Source organism: Empidonax traillii, unplaced genomic scaffold (assembly GCF_003031625.1).
Source record: "Empidonax traillii isolate 1590-97213 ecotype Southwest subspecies unplaced genomic scaffold, ASM303162v1 scaffold55:size2822071, whole genome shotgun sequence".
In the NCBI taxonomy this organism is placed as follows: Eukaryota; Metazoa; Chordata; class Aves; order Passeriformes; family Tyrannidae; genus Empidonax; species Empidonax traillii.
Genome location: NW_020955248.1, coordinates 2311607 through 2332711, shown reverse-complemented (window position 1 = coordinate 2332711; position 21105 = coordinate 2311607). Strand labels below are relative to the sequence as shown.

Below are 21105 nucleotides of genomic sequence, written 5' to 3'. Positions count from 1 at the left end.
CAAACATAGAGTAAACTTAGAGCTGAGCAGGTCCTGTTCTGGTCTCCAAAAGGCCAGGAATAAGCTGTATGTGTTCTTTTTTTGTCACATCCTTCTGTGGCTACATGGAAAACTATAATGCAGGTAGACTTGCGCTGGTTTTTCTAACATCTTATCAGAAAGTTGTATCCAAAGGTTTTAAGAAAGCATTAAGGAAGTATTAGAGTTGCAGTATAGTACCCTAATGAGACCTCTGCTCAAGCTGTGTCCATTACCACTCATCCAGCTTCAGGGAAGAATTCAACATAAGCAAGCACAGAGCAGGGTTGCCAGGATGGGGAGAGGGAGGAGGAGGCCACCAGTTAGGAGGGAGATAGGAAAGCATGCTTTGTTTAGCCTAGCAAAATGAGAAGTGAGTGGAGGTATGACGGCTCTCTATAAATACTTCTGAGCAAAAACAGCAACAAGAGACAATAATTATATTAGCTAAAATAAGATGTTGGCACAAGAACAACTGAATGCAAGTTAACTATGAATACATTTAGACTGGTAATCAGGAGATGGTTCCTAATCATCAAACAAAAGAGATTCTGGAAGAGTCTCCCAGTGAGCATTGTGGGGGAATGAGACTCGATTACTTTTGAGATAAAGATCAATCAGTTTACAATAGGGATTGAATAACAGTGGGCCTGCAATAGCAGGGAACAAGACTTGATGACCCAGATCATGTTGTCCTGTCCAGTGACCCTGAAAGCTTTGCAAAGTACTTGTCACATAAAACATATAAAATGTAGTGCAGCACTACCAATTTCTCCCAACACACACCACTCTGCAATGCAGGTGGATGTACAATGCACTTTTTGGTTTTCCTCAGCCAGTCTTCATACCAGTACATCTTCTTATTGCCTTTGCTGTGCCTCCAAACTTAGTGAGTCTGGAGTCCTTTCCACATGTCACCTCTTGTCCATATTTTTGCAGCAGCCCCACAGACCACGGCACACCATGCTGACAAGGTTGGAATTACGCCAGCTGGCATCTCAAGAGTTTTGCAGGCAGAACTGTCCCATTGCCAGCCTCTGCAAACTCCACTGCCACTTACCAGCTGTTCAGGAAACAGTGAAATCTTCTCTTCTGTTCTGATCTCTACCTATGGCATCTGTAGCCAGAAGCAGAAGCAATATGCACGCTTGGTCCACAGAAACAGACATGACCCATCCACATTATTTGAAGAGAAATTTTGTAATACAGTAATTTCTGCTACACAGTACGGGGCAGATGTCAATGCTGTGGGTTTGTCATAAACAGAAAACTGAAAAAATGAAGCACCACAGAGTAACAGGCTTTTTTCCTACAGTGAAGGATCACGCCACACTGTAGAGCGGCGTCAGTCTGGCCTGTACAGAAGAGGGCTGCCATGGAATAAGGTATGAGAGGAGGATATTAAATAAATCAACAGATTCAAGGGAAAAAGGGAAAATGCAAATCAAGGATGTAGATAAAGCTGAATGCCTGATGTTTTATGAGACCAGGGTTGTGGGGAATTACAGTCAGTAGAGACCAGCAAGGTCTCCAGGGACCAGGCATGGAGGGAGAGCTCAGTGCTGAAAGCAGTGCAATAGGCCTTGCATGCCTCTGTGAAACTCAGATTAAACCATTCTATGTCCTTGGCAGGTGGCAAGAAGGGAGAGATCAAAATCAGTGAAAAGAGGCAAATTCACTGCTGACTGATTGCCTGCATTTAGCCTTTCCTCTATGCATATTGCCCTGGTATGGTCCTTTTCCCTTGGCGTAATCATATCCTCTCTGGACCCCACTAATCCTGCTGTAACTCACTGTCCTGGTTTTGCTCCGGGTCAATTTTTCTCACTCCCACCCCCCACACACACAATTACTACAAGTTGAGAGTAAGTTTATGCAGACAAAAGAGACCTGATTGGGGAAATAATATTAACATTTATTACTAGCAAGATAAAAAACTAAAGCACTATATCTACAATAATTCTACTAAAATAAAAGTACTATGTATTTACAGAAATACCTCTCCCCCCTTTTTATCAGTCCATGAGGAGAAGCAGTCTCTTTCTCCATTCTCGGAGCTCCAGGTCTTTTCAATAACTCTGCTGCACTCTAAAGCTCTTCTGTTATCTCTAGGACAACAACTCCGATTCATCGTAGCTGGAACTCTTTTTCTTTCTCTCTCTTTTCTATGTCGGCCTCCAGGGCTGGGCCTACCCCCGTCCTGGGCTAAGACCGGAGGCTGGAGGTTTACCCAGGCCTTGAAGATCTTCTATTCCATGGACTGCAAGGGGACACTTGCCTACCAGGGATCTTCACCACAAGGCCACAGGGGATAATGGCTTTTGAGTCCACTCTTGTTTCCTGTGGGGTCCCTCCCCATGGGAGAACAGTTTTTGATAGACCTCTCCGACATGGGTCTAACATGGATCCCTCACTCAGACCCCAACATCTTACCCGAGCCGTTCTTGCTCCAGCGTAGGTTCTTCTAGGGTAACAAATCTCCCATCAGCAGCATGGATCCCTCACTTGGATCCCAACATCTTACCCAAGCTGTTCTCACTCCAGTGTAAGTCTCTCTATGGCCTACAAGCCTCCAACAGGACTGTGTTTCATTTCGAGTTTCTCATGAGGTCTCAGTTTTCCTTATGCATCTACAAGCTCCTTTATGAGTCGCATAGGGGTCTCCTCACCCCAACAGTCTTCCACAGGTGGCAGGGATTTATTTTCACTCTTTTCCCTGCTGAAGAGAGAGAGAAAGAGAGAGCAAGAGAGAGGGAAGAAGCAGCTTCCCCCCCCACTTCAAACTTCTCTCCCCTGCTGCAGCTTTGGCCTTGAACACTTCGTTATCTCTCTGCCAGAATTCTTCTACAGTGGTTTTCGTCTAAACAGTCAGTCCTCTAAAGTTTTTTTTTCCTTTACTCTCTTACATGAGAGAAGGGGGGCTTCAGTCCCACACCTGCCCGCAGCCCAGGGCTGGGGGAGGAGGGAGGCCTGGTCCCCACTTGGGGCCTGCCACCGCTGCTACATGGCTACCAATTTCAACTGCTACTAATTTCAACTATGCAACAGCCTTCTCTTCCGTTTTCTTAAAAATGTCATTGGCAGAGGCGTTATTGAAACTTTGATTGGCCTTTTCTCCGGAAATCCACCTGGACAAAACCATCCTCAGCCCCAGGGGCTGGCTGGTGGGCAAACCACGACACTCACCGTACTTTTTCCCTCCCAGATGGACATCGACTTCCCATCTCACCTTAACTCTCTTTGCATATGAATACAGAGGGCGAAGCACTAGGAGCAGGGGGAGAAGGTGTGCCCCCACTATGACAGATGTTGTGGCTCTGGGCAACATTCAGGCTGTTGTATTCACATTACAGATGAATGCACACACCCTTGTGGTTTCATTAATGGCTATACTGAAAGATATGGGAGCCCCTGGTGGTCAAGTGGTTAAGGCGCGGCGCTGACAACGCCGAGGCCCGGGTTCAATTCCCGGTCAGCACACTTCCCGGGCAGATGGAGCTTGTTAGCCCTGTAAGGCAATCCATCTACGTCCTGAGGACCTCACTGCCACCGTCCAAGCTTGCTTGGCCCCGGCAGATGAACCTTAGGATTAAAGGGTGGGCTCAGTTCCGCGCACACTGTGTCTCACCTAAAAAATCCAATGCGCAGGCTGGAAGGTGGAAAGACGTTCCCCGGTTCTTCGTTCGCGAAGACTGGCCACTACTTATACTGAAAGATGAAGAGGCACAAAAATGAATGCATCCTGCAAGAAAACAAAGACAAATGGGAAGTAATCTAAGTAAAGCCCCAACACTGAAACAATGCACATAACAAATCTTTTGAAATTTTGCTTCTTTAAGGAAACAAGCCCTTGTATTCAAATAGGAGTCACCAGTCTTCTCTATAAATAAGAATAAGGAAAACTATATGGCTGAGACAACTGGCAAGCAAGCAAGCAAGGGCCATTACACCTAAAGTCCACTGCAATGTCATGGTCACTTCCTCCACATTCATAGCCATAAGCCTTTTAAAATATCTCTAGTTTTCATAGAATCTATTCAGTTGCAACAACCTATGCTCCCTTTTTAAGACAGCTTGGTAGATGGTGGCATACAAGTCCTGTAATGTGCACAGAGAAGAGTAACACTCTTATCTTCTTATGTCTGTGTAAAACAAAGCAGGCTTTTCATGGATAGGTGGGGATCAGAGGTTTTAATCCAAGCCCCATTTCAGTTAATGCCAAATCATCTCGGAATCTAGGAAAAAAATATGGGAAAATGGGACAGGAGTGGAAAGAGATTTATGAGTTGCAAACCGTGACAGGGAAAATTGATAATTGCTCATACAGCTCTGAGTGCTGTATTTAATTCAGTACATAACTTGGTTGTAAGCTTGTGCTCCTCCTATACTCATTGTGCTTGAGACACCACAGAACTAAGTACTAAAAACCAATGAAACAAAAAAGAATTACTAAACGTAGAAGCTTGGACTGTTGTTCAGTCAGGAGCAAATAAGCAGAGAAGGATATGTGGTGGATATAATGTGGGGAAAGCAAGACCATACTGGGAGGCTTTATGGACGGTAAGCCCTTAGCACACAGCTAATCTTGCATTAAGCATAGGAAACTACACACACACTCGAAAATGTTCTGCACTGGTAAGAGCACTTTATACAGTATGTATCTCACAGACAAGAAGACACCTCAGGGAAAATATCATGTACCATTGTGCAGTTTCTCTCCCTGGGATACAGGCAAAAGAATGCAAGATACTCTGAGCAAAAGGAATAAGCAATATTCACACAACAGTCTGAGACTGACTGAAGCTACGCTTCACGTCTTAAAAACTATGGGGACTGTTTGATTTTCTGATTCACTCGCTATGACCTCTCATATTCCATACTACAAAGATAAAATTATGTCAAGTGTTAAGGATTTGAAGGGGTTGTGACTCTCTTAAGTTTGCTATCAGCATTCTGACATTTTCCTCACCTGACCTGTTTAATCTAGGTGTACACTCTAAAGGGATTCCTGGATTTTCTAGAAAAGGGAAAGGCTAAGCTGTCTGATAGCATTCAATAAATGCCAGTGGTTTGTGCTGGTCGGTTCCTTTTATTTGCTCTAAAGAATGGATATGATTGAAATGAATTTTTCTGAGCATTTCTTCACTGATGAAAAGTGCAGTAGGAGGGACTACATGTTATTGTTGTCACTATTACAATTATTATTATTACTATTATGTTTGTTCTGTGGGAGGAAAGGAGTATAGAAAGATCTCACCAGGGGAAGTCTGAATGATTGGTGCTTCAGTGGCTTTATGTGCAAGTATCCTGGTATATGCTCATTTTTGCAAATTCACCTGCAAATTCGTTCTCTCTTCTCCGCATACAGTCACTGACACAATCTAATACCTGTGAACCATCCAGCACTAAAAACATTAAACTGCAGGGAAGCTCAAACGCTTTCTCATTCTAGGGTGCAGAATATTAAACATAACATCCCTGCATTTTACTAGCTATCATTACCAAATGCTGGCTATCATCAAATACCAGGCTAATTTAAGCTTTCAATTTTCAAAGCAATCTGAATCCATATTCCTTTGGGCTGCACCTGGCCTCGCCCAGCCATGTTACCAGCTTCTTCTGAGTTGCTCCCATTCTGCCTCCACCTGACCCATAGGCCAAGCGCTCCCAGGAGTTAACTGATGTTTCTGTTACGTCCATAGATGTTTCTGTACGGTGCATAATATGAGCAAGAAAGCTGAAGACTATAAAAACACAGAAACTGTTTTTGTTGTGTTGTGCATTGTCAAATGGGGTATGAATACATCTCCAGGATCCCTAGAAACAATTATCATCAATAATCAGAGATAAGGAACAGGTCATGTCAAGTTCAACTCTGGCAAGATCCTGGTCATAAATTTGCAGAGGGACTTGTCCACCTGGGTGATTCATCCCTGAGTTATGAGTTGGAAGGTAAGGAGTGATTTTAGTGAGCTTTACCAGCAGCAGGCACACGTGTATACATGTGTGAGAACATCTGCACAGGCTTTGTGCTCAGCCTAAGGGCTGGTGGGTTTTTACTCTGATGTGTTACAGCTGCTGCACTTGCAGATGTTGATCTGTGTATACAGGCTGTACCTCCCACTTTGGATCAAACTACACTTTTACACAGTATAACAGGCACTGACCTCTGTTCTCTTCAAATTCCTCTAGGCCCTACTGGACTGCAAATAATTACTGTCATAGTTATGTACTTGTCAGGACACACAAGCATCAGCAGGACCAGAAGGCAGATTTGTAAGGGCTGGGGAACAGCATGTCCGTGATGGGTCAGGTTTAACCTCAGGCATGGCTGGGAATTGTAGTCTGCAGACAGCATGTGACTGTGAGCAGCCTCTGACAAAGAATCATGCGAGTATCTGCCGGCATCTAAATAAAAAAAAAAAAAAAAAAAAAAACAAACTGCATCAGTGGAGATGACGAGGTAAGAGTGAAATGAGGTTTGTTGAACCTCCCAAGAGGTCAGAGTGGACAAAGGCTAACCTAGTGGGAAGAGGGCTTGTCTATTCCGACCTGGCTGTTTCTCGAGGTTTTTTACCTCTATCTCGAATCCTTTGCAGTAATTAACAAGTCCTTTAGAAGATGCTGAGGGTAACTTGCCTTTCTCTTGCCTACTACCTTTGTACAGTTGATCAGAATGGATGCGTGGGTTGTGTGATGCCTTCACGGCAGCAGCCCCGACTGTGCTGTTCAGACGTGGTTCTCTCTGCCCCAGCTGGTCCTGACTCTCCACCTATGCCGTGCATCCACTCAGCTCCTCGGGCCATCAGACGGCCTTGCGGGAGATGTGCCCGCTCATGTGAGTGCGTGACTAATCTCATGGAAGCGCTGGCTCAGTGAGCGTTTAGTAACAGGATTTCACCCTTTCCCATTGACCCACCGCTGCAGGCACGAGCAGCCAACAACCAAGCCAAGCTGCAAGCCCGGCCAGGTCAGTCTCCTACAGACAGGGACAGCGAGAGAGGGGAAGCTGCGCCGGGACACGCACACGCGAGGAGAAGGCTGCGCCAAAGCCAGGGGGAAGGTGGGTGCGAGCTCCACAGGCGCTGGTCAGGGTGAGAGCGAGGACAGGGCTGAGATGTCCCGCGCGTCTCCCACCCGAGTCTCCCAGATTCCCAGGGGGACGCGGCTCCCTCCCCGCCATCGATGCGCTCGGCGAGCCCACGCCCCGCCCTCTCCGCCGCCGCGCGGACGCCGCGTTGGAGGCGCTCGGCGCTCGGCCGGCTGGCCCTGGCGGCGGCCCCTTGTCTCGCAGCGCAAGATGGCGGCGGCGGGCGGCGGCGCGGCGGGAAGCGGCGGGGCCGAGTGAGGCTGTCGCGGACCGCGCTCACCCTGCTCCCGCGGCTCGGCGCCGCCGGGACGTGTCGCCGCCGGTGAGGCCGCCCCGCGGCCGGGGCACACCCGGGCCTTCCGCAGGAGCGGAGCCGCGGGCTGGCGTGAGGCTGGAGCGCGCTCGGGTGAGGGGGCGCGGGGCGGCCGAGCCCGCTTTGAACGGAGGCGGCGGCGGCGGGGACCGTCCCGGGGGGCGCTGGGGCGCATGCGCGGCCGGCCGGTGCCCGCGGAGGGGCCGGTGCCGCCTGTCCCGGGAATGCCGGCGGGAAATGAGGCGAGGCAGCTGCTTCCCGCGGGCTGCCGGCGGCGGGAGCGAAGCGCGGGGCCCCGGGGCTGCAGGAGAGCAAGGCTGGGTCTCCATCTCCCGGGCATGTGCGTTACGGAACGTGGAGGCAGAGCTTCCCCGCCGAGCCTGTGCGGTCACTGCTGACACCGAGGAATTCGAAGCAGGGGAACCTGATTAGGATTTATAGGATGAGACTAGTTAAGTGTACGTTTTGTGTTTGCTGGGTGGGAAGTCTGGGTTGTGAGCCCCTCTGAGCCGTATCTACCAACCTTAATACCTGCCAAGCAGGTAAGATTAAATATAGAGTAAAAGGTATTGCACAGAGCTGCAAAGAAATCCCAGTTTCTCCAAGTCATCCATTCATGAATGACTGTCTCCAGCTTTGTTTTGCTGAGCAGTATCTGTATTAGGCCCTTTCCCTCTGGAGCACAATGCTTTAATATCATGTGTCTTCCCACAGAAGTCTGTTTGACAGATGAACATCAGGAGATGTTGACAACATCTGGTTCAAGATCGTGAGCCCACAAGTGGCAAGATGCCTTTTTTTATTGCAAAGTGCAGTGCTCTAGTGCAGATACATGTGCAGTGCTCTTGTGTGTTGGCAGAACTGCTGTGCTTGCTACCAGCAATGTATAGGGGTTGCAATACTGACTTGATATTTTGTGGTGGATGTTTTCCCAAAACCTGAAGATATAACGTGTATGCCTGTGAACTTAAGCAGAAACATCTCCTGTGTACCCTCATGCCTGATTCAGTTGTGACTTTGTTATATCACGTAAGTAACCACTATAGGAATGGATATGTTGTACACTGTACATCAGGCAGTTGTCTGTAAAATTGAGGTGTGTGCAAGGATGTACAAGCACAAGTTCCCTGCTCCCCAAGCATTCCAATATAACTTCAGCGTGGCAAGGTTACCATGACAGCTGGAATGAACAAGCTGCATGGTGGAGCGTTTACACGTGTGCACATACACACAAACACTGAGTTTTTGGTTGGGTGTGATTGGTTTAATCACCTATGAGCAGAAGGTTGATCTTTTCTTGCTAATCTGGTCACTGCCTGAAGAACAAAAGCTGTATGATCTGAGAAATCCAGAGTGTGGCTGTTCCATAATGGTAGTGTCATTTTATATGCCAATAACTGTGGAACAGGAGGACTCAGTTAGAGAAGGCCTGAAACCTGTGGGCTGGCAGAGGTCAGGGTGCTGGAGAAGGCCTAATGAAAAGGAGTGCTCTCTTCAGTCCCCTCTCCCAGGCTGGCACTGAGAATGGCTGCAGTGGTAGCATTGGAAACAATTCAGAAGGGTGCACACCTTCACTACAAAATGTGTGATCCTTTAGTTAAAAACGATTTGAAATCATTGTTTTGTAATATAATGATTTCTGCCTGATCCCTTCTTTTCCTTCACTTCATCTGAGATTCAAGGGTTTGAAATCTCTCTTTAAAGATCCTAATCTTTGCTACAGTGGCTCCTGACAATGGTTTTGACACAGTTTGGGTGCGTTTTGTGTGTCATGAAAATCAAACTCAATCGCCTTCTCACTCTCTTCTACTTTTGTAAAGAAATTACTGTAGTGATTTAGGTATTTTATAAGGAAGAGGTAGTCTTTTCTATGTCGAAAACAATACAACATCCATTTTACTTTTAAAAAAAAAAATCTGTTGAGCCTGGATAATAAGCAAAAACTTATCCAAAGGTAGACTCCTTTCGCACTGTCTTCCAGAGAATCTTCACTTTGTTCAGAGAAAGTTTCCCAGTTTACATAGTGGTTCTTCTATATAGGAGGGTTATTTTCATTCTCTGTTTCTCAGACCTTTTCCTATAGATGGGAACGAGGGAAGGAGCCCAGACGTGGCAGCTCATTCACAGGCAGCTCCTGCAGGACCACCATGGCTTATGATGGCGCCAGGAAGAAAGAAGGTATGACTGCTTCATAATCTCAGAGGGATTTGCAAAAAAAAAAAAAAAAAAAAAAAAAAAAAAAGAGGGTGCCCTACCTCTGCAGCCTTGCCAGGCCATGCAGTCGGAGTGGGAAAGGAAGTTAGTGTGCTGTGGAGCCCTTAAATTTAGCTTGGCCAAGTTACTGGAGGATCCCGAGCCCTTGACTTTCTGGTGTAAAGTACTGGGATTAGAACTTGAGAGAAATGGGTGGTATTTTCTTGTGCAGACACCCTGATTGGAAACTCTGCCACTGCAGCCTTTCTTCTCCCCTGCCAGGTCAGTGGAACTGGGGACCAGCAGTAATGATAAGTTTAGTCATGGTAACACTTCTAGGACCACTTGTCTTTAGGAAGGAATATACAAGGGTTAGAAGTTAAATCTGGAGTGATTGTATTAGAGTGTTAGAGCTCTGAGCCCCATCCCTGTGGTCAGACAGTACAAGCTGTTACCTTTTAGGCCTCTGTGCTTGTTGGGTTTTATGCATCGCTCTGCCAACATCCGCTGTTCTCTTATTTTGTGCATGATCCACATGTCTATCGTTCCATAATGGGGTATTTAATTTCTTCCTTTTTTCCCATTTCATGTAAACCATAGAGTTCCTAGAGAGTCACCGAGGTGTTGATGATGGGCTGGCAACCAGCAGGATACAGCGAGAAAAGAAGCGCTCTTACAAGGATCTGCTGCAAGAGGAAGATGAGGTAGCAACTCAGGTAGGAAGCCCTCAGAGAAAGCTGAAGGTGGAAGGATGTGTGTAAAGCTAGTGATGGAGTGCCTTTCTTGTTCTCTTTTTTTAAATTTAGAAATGCATGTGGAAGGCTGCAAGAGCACCTAATCATTTTCATGGCTTGAGAGTGTATGCATGCTTATTTATTTCTTAGCTTTATTAAGAGGTAGATGTCTGGTTTTTATCACCTCATCAGCTGATCTCCAAGAGCTAGCTTTCACTGCCCATTTCTTAACCCTTTCAAATGTGCTTTTTCAAGTTTTCTTGTGTATTGCTCCTCTCACTTTGGGGGGACCTCCCTCTAGAGATCTGTCTTTCAATTTGCTTGTAGCCCTGTTGTGCTGCAGTGCTTACAGAAAGCTCGATGGTGATCTGGTGGCTGATATGCTGAAACCAATCCTGACTAATACCGTTTTTTGTATTCTCCCACATTTCTGTAATTTGTGTTTTGTCTTACTTTAAACTATGTGCTCTTGGGGTCAAAGCATGTTTCCTTTCAGCACCCAGAATGATGATCCTGGCTCATACCTAGGGTTCCTTGATGTTACAGTAGTACAAATAACTCTTGATATCTCCTACAAATTGTTACCTACATTAAGAGTTCATGTGAATCTCATATTATTTCCCTCTTTTTTGTCAGCAACATTTTTCTTCTTATTCCAGGACAGTGACTTTTTTCCAGGAACAGAACCTCACAAAAAGAAGAAAAAGCACTCCTCCGATGAATTCTGCTACAGAGGTAAGACAGTAATCAAGCAGGGGAAGGGGCTAACAGATCATGACTTTGAGGAAAGGATGCTCTTAAACCAGTTTCATGAAGCTTTGTGGTTAGCATTTTATGGGGGGTAAACCTGCCTAGAACAAGTAATCAGAAACCTGATGCTAATCAGCACCAGACAGCAGAAGATTAGGGAATTATATTTTCAGAGTCCAGCTTAACAAGTTGCCATTGTTGGGGGTAGAGATCTTCCACCTCCTTTTCGTTGACAAGCTGTAGTCTTCTAACCTATGTCTTCCCATTTGGCATTTGCATTTCTTTTTATCTTACTGCGTTACAAACTATAATTATACTTGCAGGTAATATTACCTTTCCTGTATTTATAAAAATAAAATGTATGAGGTTGAAAAATAAATGCTTTTCTGCTCACTTATTCTCTCATTAAGTTGGCCAGAAAATGACAATTCGACTCATAAAAGCTTAACATGTTTAGAATTTTATTTTTGGCACAATGGAAGGAGAAAGCCAAGCATAAATTTCATCAAAATCTGTCTAGAGATTGAAAAAGCTCGTATTTTCAATTCATTGGTCTCGCATTAGCTAAAAGTGGCATGAAAACCTTGCACTCAAGGTGTAATTTCAGGCTCAGTAAGATATATTTCTATCAAAATATGTTACTTCACAATAGAATAGAGTTTGACAAAACTTCAGGAACTCTCCTGCTGTCTTCCAGTAGGAATTTTTTACCAGCTTGGGTGTTACAGACTCTGAATTGTATCAGTAAGACCATGCTGAGCTGGCTACAGTCTTGAGAGGTGTTCTATTTAAGCCAGGCTGTAAATCTCTTAGCTGCAAATTGTAAGTCTTGCAGGATTCCCACTTCCTTTCTTTGCTGTCTTTAAGGGAGTCATCTTGATGTACATTTCTCTTCATCTTTTTCAGGTGTTTCGCCTCTGGATCTACCATCAAAGAAGAAGAAAAAAGCAGCTTCTAGCCCATCCTCAGCTGATCCAACCATGGATTTACTCAAGGCTATCACCTCACCTTTGGCCACAAGCTCAAAGTCTTCAAAGAGGACCTCTGAAAAATCATCTCATTCTTCCTCTGGCCATTCTGAAAGCAGAAAGGAGCACACCAAGAAAAAGCTGAGTGGGAGCAGTGCGGAGCACTCAGTGGACGATGGCAGCTCCCACAAATCTAAAAAAATGAAACCTCTCTATGTGAACACGGAAACACTTACTCTTCGTGAACCTGATGGCTTGAAGATGAAGCTCATCCTTTCACCGAAAGAGAAAAGTAGTGCAGCAGATGATGATGCTTTATCCTACTCTTCAACACCAGCAACTGCAAAGAAATCTTCAAAGAAATCAGCTCGAGATGAGCAAGGCTCATTTCTGCTGGGTCATGAACTGCAGGGCTTTCTGAAGTCATCTCGAAAGAAGCACAAACCGCCTTCTGACTCACATCCGCCTTCTGATAGTTTTGGTGCTGACACCTCCCTTCATTCAGAGGGCCATGGAAGCGAGTACGAGATTCCAGGTATGGAAGCGCCGCCAGAATCTGGTTCTTCTTCTGGTGGCGAGTTGGAGGCTGGAGAGCTAGTGATAGATGACTCCTACCGGGAAATCAAGAAGAAGAAGAAGTCCAAAAAAAGTAAGAAAAAAAAAGACAAGGAGAAACACAGAGAGAAGAAGCACTCTAAGTCTAAAAAGAGTTCCGGGCATTCTCCTGTGGCGGTAGCAGAAGTAAGGGTGTCACCACCACCTCCCAGTACCCCCTATGTTGTTCCTCCACCTCCTCCTGCTGGTTCTCACTCAGATGGTCAAGGTGAGAAAAGAAGGAAAAAGGAAGACAAGGAGAAAGACAAAGCTGAAAAATGGGAAAAGGAGAAGGAAAGAGACAAGGAAAAGGAAAGAGACAAAGAAAAGGAAAGAGACAAGGAAAAGGAAAAAGAAAAGGAAAGAGAAAGAGAAAAAGAAAAGGAAAGAGAGAAGGAAAAGGAAAGAGAAAGAGAAAAAGAAAAGGAAAGAGAGAAGGAAAAGGAAAGAGAGAAGGAAAAGGAAAGAGAAAAGGAAAAAGAAAGAGAAAAGGAAAAAGAAAGAGAAAAAGACAAAGAAAGAGAAAAGGAAAGAGAAAGAGAAAAAGTAAGGAAAATTGGAGGGAAAGTACAAAATTGGGTGGTGGGTAATGGTGGATTAGGCATTCCATTACAAAGACATGTTAAACTGAAACAGAAGGATAACTGATACCACTATCAATGGTTTCACTGAAGCACGTTTGGAAAACTTTGTCAGCCACTGTGATTTGTAGCAAAAGGAACATGTTGGTTTGTCTTTGTGGCACAGGTAGTCTTTAGCCGATAGAGGTTCTCTGGAAAGGTTATACTTAATTTTACTTTGTACAGGTCAGGTATCAAGCAAAGCTGCATCATTTTCTAACATAACTGGTTCAGGCTATTGCCAGGCAGACTTTTGGACTAGTGATCTAGTCCATCATCACAGTAAAAAGGAATCAAGCTCTTACCTGAAAAGTTAGGATATTTACCCATTTACTCCTCTAATCAAGTGAAATTACAATTCTTATAGACTACCATGTTCCCAGTTTTGTCCTGTACTTATAAATTCAGTTTTCCATGGTTACTGTATAAAGAAATGAGTAGCAGAAATGGTTACTAGCACATGAACAAGTTTGCAAATTATGTAACTGTAGCTGTGTAAGTTTACAAATGGAGAAAAGCAGTTTCTACATGCTCAGATAGAGAAATGCTGCTTTGTGCGAGGAAATGGGCAGACAGAGCCCAGATCTGTTCAACCATTATCCTATTCTATTTGGGAACTTTTCCCTGATCATAGCTTGGCAACTGCAATATCTCTGCTGTCTATGTACTTAGACAATCTGTTTTCCTGCCAATTTGAAATACTTTGTAAGGATGCAAGGGATAGAACAAAATATTGTCATGAGGACTGAATTGTTTTGACAGATCTATAATAGGTACTGTGGATAGTGTAACAGATAGTGGTTTTTGTTTCAGGTTTTAAAACTGAGATACATTAACAGAGGGGTATGTTGATCCTGAAATTAGAATAGCAGGTTGCTGTTGAGCTTTGTAAGATGAGCCGTGTACTAACACTGGTTCTGGCTGGTTCCTGTGCTTTCATAAACATTAAATGCAGCCAGAACATGTAAAACATTGCTTTTTAAGGTTCCTCATTTAAGTGCCATACTTTTCTCTAAGTCTTCAATAAATGCCAAATTCTTATTAAATTGGAGAAAGTCTCATCAGGATTAAAAATCTTTGTTTCCTTTCTTCTTCTGACTAGCCAAAGAAGAAAAACATGTCTGCCTATCAAGTGTTCTGTAAGGAATATCGTACAACTATTGTGTCTGAGCACCCCGGAATAGGTAAGAGAATAACTGAGCCTTTTCTATTGCTTATACACCAGTCAAATTAATTAGGAGAACATATAATCTCTGTTTCAGACCAACCCCTTACTTTTGACAGAATGCAAAGAATCTGCCAACTTAGAGTAAGAGGTGGCAAAGGGGACAGGAGTGGATTTTCATAGAATCATAGAATGAACTGGGTTGGAAAAGACCTCCGAGATCATCAAGTCCAACCCTTGATCGAACACCACTGTGGTTACTAGACCATGGCACTGAGTGCCACATCCAGTCTCATCTTAAAAACCTCCAGGGACAGTGAATCCACCACCTCCCTGGGCAGCCCATTCCATATGTCTGATTACTCCCTCTGTAAAAAATTTCTTCCTAAAAGATTCATGATTGTATTATAATTACATTTTAACCAAGCTGTGAGCCTGGATAAAGAAATTGCTAACTCTTTCGTCCTTTACTTAGAGAGTTACCTTCATTGTGTCACCTTCCTGCAAATACACTGTCACTTCATATTCCTGGTATCAGCTTTTTTTTTCATTTTAAACAGCAGCAGGAATGCACACTATCACTCATTTTCAGGAGAGTGTGGAGAGTTCCAGTTGTGCAGTGCCCTGCTTTCTGAATGTGTATGGATAGGCCTGTAAGTTTCCTATGTTCTCTCTTTGATTTTATGATCTAATTTGTTTGAAACATTTTTCTTCTTTGTTTCTGCCAGATTTTGGAGAGTTAAGTAAAAAACTGGCAGAAGTGTGGAAGCAGCTACCTGAGAAGGATAAACTGGTGAGTGTGTGAGTGAGATCTTTTTGTAAAATGATTTCTGTAAATTAGGTGCTCAGATCAGAATGTGCTAGCAGCATTGCCACCATACCTTGAAATATGCTACCTATGTCCCCCAAGTATGTGAAGATGGAAAGTATGGAAACCTTGCCCTTGCAAACATAAAAGCCTTCATTTCCTGCTCATGGTATTGCTTCATCCGTTAGCTACATAACATCATTCTGCCTCCAGGTCCTGGCATCAGGTAGCAGAATTACCTAATGTTATGAATCTCCCTTTTCTTACCATGGTAACTACAGATCTGGAAACAGAAAGCTCAATATCTCCAACACAAGCAGAATAAAGCAGAGGCCACCACTGTGAAGAGAAAGGCATCGTCTTCAGATGGTGCACCACCAAAAATGAAAGGTAATTGTTGCACTTTATTTGCCCTCATCTTTTTCCTCGGAAAGGGAAGATAGTGTTGCCAGTGGAATAAGAAGCAAACATCCTTACCTGCTTCACATCCCTACCAGATTTCTCACAAGATTTGACATTTAAATCACCATAATAGCCAAATCAATTTTTCTTAGAGAGCGAGAATGATGTCAGCATTTTTCATACAGATTTCCTTGTCCAATTCATAGAATAGTATTGTTTTTAGCACTTCAGGGATTGAAATGTAAAATAAGAGGCAGAAAGGAAGTTGTAGTGGGATTAATTTTGCTGCTAGAGGAAAATTGGTTGTTCTTGGTTTGGCGTCCCTGATACCAAATCTCCACAATTGCATTCAGCTGAGGTAGATGCTTTGTACATGTAAAAAAAAAGCTTTGACTCTAAAGACCACACAATTGGGTCCCCAGAACTCTTTAAGCATCTCATGCCTTTGAGATTTGAACTTTACTCAGTAAATAGGCTTGTAAGTAAAAGAGCAAAAGAAACAAATATGGAGTTTTAATTTGCATGTTTCCAGCTTCTCCAACAGGAGTGATTTCCCCTCATAAGAAATCCCCCACAAGCACTGTGGTGGTGCCTTCCTCACCTGCCAAAGCCCCCGAGACAGATCCTATTGATGTAGCTGCACACTTACAGCTGCTTGGTGAATCCCTGAGCCTCATTGGACACAGACTGCAGGAAACAGAGGTGAGTCTGTAACCAGCAATTGATGATTATTTCATTTAATCTAAAAGTTTTAGCTGATGGTTTTCATTTAGGAAGAGAAACTAGAGGTGATGTGCCGTGGTTTTTTATGCATTGCTCCTTATGGTAGTTTTCTGGCAGTATCATATTGCCAGTGCTTTTGATAGGGGCTACTGTTGTTTCAACTTACCTAGTAACACAGAAGATATTTTAATGGTTTACTACTGTTAAATGATAGTGATTCTATGAGTGCACACACATACATGCGCTTTCAGAACTCAGCCCAGACTCTAAGCAGAACATGTATTTGTCTCTAATAATACCACTGAATTTTATGGGTAGCATGATCATCTCATCACACTGTACTTGCAAGAACATGTATTTCACTGCTGATGAAACAAGCTTTTTGTTTTTGGGATGGATGAGATAATTTTCACAGGAAGAATCAGAGTACAGAAAGGCACAAAATTCCCTTTCCTGAATGTATATCAATGACTAAAGCATTTGTTACAGACATAGCATTTCTTTAAACTTCATAAATCAAAAATTATTGTCATTAGGACTCATGTAGTTAAACAAAACAGATGGTATGAAATGACAAAGCAAGTTCATTACAAACATTTGGGAAATTCAGTGTTTTATGCAACTCACAGCCTTCTGACCTTTTTTGTTGTTCCCTACCTTTTTCTTGCACCAGTATGTTGCCTACTGAATTCTTAAATTTTTTGACCCAGCAGTCTCTGCTAGCACTCTAGGCACAGTTTTGTTACTGTGTAAACAATGAAAGTGGAGTAGAGGAGCTGAAGATACTGTATCTGCATGAGGATTGATACAGTTGAGAAAGAACCATAGGTTCCACTACTCATCCCCATCCAATTTTTTTCTTTACTGCCAGGGAATGGTGGCTGTTTCAGGAAGTTTGTCAGTACTTCTAGATTCAATCATCTGTGCTTTGGGCCCATTGGCATGTCTGACCACACAACTGCCTGAGCTGAATGGCTGCCCGAAGCACGTTTTGGTGAGTTCCCTGTGGTTATATGTTACCATTATATGATATTGTGTAACTGTTTATCTCCCATTGGCAACTGACCAAATATTTGTAGCATTAATAGCAGTGTGGGTAGGTCCTGGTTTAGGGATGAGTTAATCCATCTGAATCAAAGTGCCAGTACAAGTACCAGTATTTTTGAAAGTTCGATTTTCTGTAAAGATACTGCCCCCCCCCTTCTAGCTGCTTTGTATGACACAAGTTAATTTTCCTTTAGAAGCATAAAAAATAGTTTGTGATCTCAGGATTTCTGATGTGATGGTGTAGGGCCTTTTACATGTGGCTGAAACTTTCTCTGAGGAAAGAAAAATAGTCTCTGTTTTGAGGAACTGCATAGCTACAAGTTCTTTTCCACTTTAAATTACACTGAGTATTGAGCCCTGATTTAGCAACAGCTTTGGCATCTATGTAGCCTGATGTGACAGATTAAGATGGCAGCAGCATAAAAGGAATTGGGAGTCATATCCTCCCATAACAGGAGACATGAGTAAAACCATGAAGGATAGAAGCAAAGATCAAAAATACACAATCTGCAAAAGTTGAGAGACAAATCTGGCAGAGAAAACAACAAAAACGGGATAGGAATTGGCATGTCATAATAGGGCAGCCCAAACATTGATTCATTCTGAGAACAGGCTGTTAACAACAGGAACAAAGTCGACAGCTTAGGCTGTGAGCTCCCACAAACTGGCTCTCTGCACAAAAGCTGAGTCAGTGGGGTGTTCCCATCCTAAGCCATGGAAAAATTATATGCTTTTTTCCTTCTTGCTTGCCAAGTGCAAAGATACCACATGACTAATGGTGAGTTTATTGGAAATTTGATCAACTTATTGTTATAAGGAGCAGTGGAGCTTTAGGTGAATTAAAGCACATACCCTTCAATTCTGAAAACTAGTGTTCAAGAGTTGATAATAAATAAATAATTCTGATTTTTACTGTCAGATACATAACGAAAATGGATGAAATTCAGCAATTGTGTTGCATGTAGAATGCAGTTTATCTTTCAGGCAGTAGGTGGCATTGTTAACTTCTGGAATCACAAATGGTACAGGTCTAGCTCCTCCAATTAAAAGGTGGTGTTCTAAGGCTTTCTGCTATCCAGCCACAGGCTTGAGCTTACTGAAATACTGCACTTGAAGAAACATAGAGTTGGGGACTTTTTTTCTGAGGTGCATGGAATGATTCTTGCTCTGAGAATTGTGTTATGTTTTGCAAGAAAAACTGAAGAGCACTTCTTTTTTCCCCATCTGACACCCTTTTCAGGGTGTGTTTAAGGCTTTTTCTCTTTACTTTTACTCTACAGAATTTCATCGAGAACTTGTGAGTGTAAAGTCAAATAATTTTTTTCTATATGCTACAACTTGGATCACCTTGCTCGAATCCTTCATCACTGGTTTTTCTGTGATGTGATATGGTCACTGGCTCGCAAAGATAAGAGTATAGAGTTCATAAGGAGGAGGTCACTTGGGGAAAACCTCAAGCATTTTCAGTGTTTCCAGTGCTTACCGTTACCAAGGTTACCTTTATGTTTAGTTAACCTTCATTTCCAAAAATGCAAAAATAAGGCTAGTGATTGATAGGCAGATTTGGTTGTCTCATCATATGATAACTTGTAAGACAAGTTCATACGGTTAGTATCCTCTTCTGTGTAATTTTTAAGCATTTTGAGTTATTGCCTGACACTAAAAAATACTGAATTTCTTTTCCCAGTCAAACACACTAGACAACATTGCCTACATCATGCCTGGACTTTGATGGGAAAGGATTCTGGGATGTATACTCAACCTCTGCCTAACTGACTTGTGTACATATGCACTACGCCAGAGCTCCTGAAGGGCTCCATGTGGAGGCTTTTAAAGTTTTATATGTGTATAGTATATACATAGGATTGTAACTATTTGAGTTCAATTTTATGAAAAGTTGTGAAGATGAGAAAACCCTTTTGTGTCAGCGGGTGAAACGTCCTCCAATCTGAAAGTAGTTTGTATGAAGAATTCAGAACACTTTTGAGATACTTGCCTTAAATATAGATCCTTTGATGGGGGAAGCAGGCAGAGAATGGACTTCTTGATGTAAAGAAGAAAGCTGTCACCATGAGAAAAGTCATTGAAACAGATGGCCCAGAGGGGTTCTTGACTCTCCATTCTTGATGGTTTCAAAAATTGAATGAGCAGCCTGCTCTAGTTGGACTTTCTTTAAGCAGGGAGATGGACCAGATGACCTCCTGATACCCCTGCCAACTTAAAGTATTCTGATATTCTATGGGCAGATAGAGATGATAGTATATTTTGGACCAAGAAATAGAACTGAATTCTTCACCAGCCCTATTTGTAACTCTTTTTCAGTTTAAAATCCACTGCTTGAGGGGAAAGCTGGATAGCTGATTAAAGATACAGAGGTCTTTGCCTCTTGGTCACTTTGTCCAACCCTTGCTCCTCAGTCAGTAGTAACGGAAAGTTGTCAGCGTCAGCTGGCTGGTCTGGTAGCTGGCATTTGAAGTAAAATAGAAGATGTCAACAAGTTTAATTTTTTCTTGTGGACTCATACCCAAATCATCATTAGCACAATGTATCAACCAACTGATTGGCTTGAGAGAATGAACCTCCTGCTGACTTTTTCCAGGGCATGGTCAGTCTGCTTTGATGGAGAGGAGTGCAGAAGCAGATGGGAAAAACTTGGATTGCTTCTGCCTATCTTGCGCCTGTTTTGTGAGATTGCTCCCCCCCATCCCTTTCACCAGCACTATTGAAAGAGCCTGGTGCTGCTGCGAGGCAGTGACTGCTGACTAGTTTGAAGCAGGTATGGCTGAGTAAGGCACATTTTGGTTGATTGGACCGGTTCTTCTTCCTTCTTCCAGCCACATACTTGGAGTTGGGTTTTCTGCTCCTCTGGAAGAGGAGATGCGGGAGAAGACTTGATTCCTGTTTAGACCTATGTCTGTCTTGTATGTGTATGTGGTGTTCATATCACATGTATTTAACTTTTACCAATATCTGTAACAGATTTTAATTTATCCTGTATATTTCTCTCTCTCTGTGTGTGTGTGTGTGTGTGTGTGTGTGTATATATATATACATAATTTAAAAGCAAAAATCCCTCGGCCAACAGTGTGTGGAAAATAGGAATCAACTTTGCCTCACCTCAGTTCCTGCAGGAATCAGCTATATGTGGGAAAACACGAGGGAGATTCTAAGTGTTTGTAAAAACAGGCTATCTTGTGAAAGTAGGTAGAACAACTGAAATATAGTTTGACTCAAACCTTTCCAGCTCTGTAACAGGAAAGTTTTAAAATTACAGAAGAGTCTTTTTTTACATCCAAGTAAAACTAGCTTCTGTTTTTCAGGATAGTCGAAAGTGAACTATCCCTAATTCTGGCTAAGCCCCAAATGAGAAGTAAATTAAATCCTTGGGTGTGCAGAAGGGTTTTTCTCCCCATGCCTCTTCACCAGGTATTCCGCAGATGTGCCTGTGTACAAAGTAGTCTGTCTCTTACAGAGTTTTTCTCAGTGCAGTGAGAGATTTTCTCAGTCAGTTAGTGGAAGAGCCAAAAGGTTCTCAGACCACTGGACCAGAACACACGTTTTAACAACGTATGACAAATCCCAGTGAGCCCAGAATTAGAAAGGTCCCAGGAGGAATCCTAGCCCATATTGAACCATCTGCTGCTGGGAGCGGCACAAAATAACTGGTTTTTTTACCAGCC

At 43.3% G+C, this 21105-nt stretch overlaps 1 protein-coding gene, 1 long non-coding RNA gene and 1 other non-coding gene across 3 annotated transcripts; 2 read left to right on the top strand and 1 right to left on the bottom strand.

Annotated features, from left to right (window-relative positions):
• Positions 1-239: 239 nt before the first annotated feature.
• LOC114055454 lies at positions 240-3965 on the bottom strand. Its single transcript, XR_003570728.1, has 3 exons — positions 3722-3965; positions 3248-3405; positions 240-1135 (listed from the first exon to the last, which is right to left on the bottom strand). It is a non-coding gene; the product is annotated as an uncharacterized LOC114055454 (long non-coding RNA).
• Positions 3427-3498, top strand: TRNAV-GAC. The gene has a single exon. It is a non-coding gene; the product is annotated as a tRNA-Val (tRNA).
• Positions 3966-7364: 3399 nt separating the features above from the next.
• On the top strand, positions 7365-19791 carry HMGXB4 (HMG-box containing 4). The gene is made up of 11 exons (XM_027879564.1): positions 7365-7514; positions 9491-9599; positions 10215-10330; positions 11008-11083; positions 12005-13206; positions 14383-14464; positions 15174-15238; positions 15535-15643; positions 16188-16357; positions 17250-17372; positions 19113-19791. The coding sequence occupies exons 2-11, from the start codon at positions 9569-9571 to the stop codon at positions 19155-19157; spliced, it is 2019 nt and encodes a 672-aa protein (XP_027735365.1). The 5' UTR covers positions 7365-7514; positions 9491-9568; the 3' UTR covers positions 19158-19791.
• The last annotated feature ends 1314 nt before the right edge of the window (positions 19792-21105 follow it).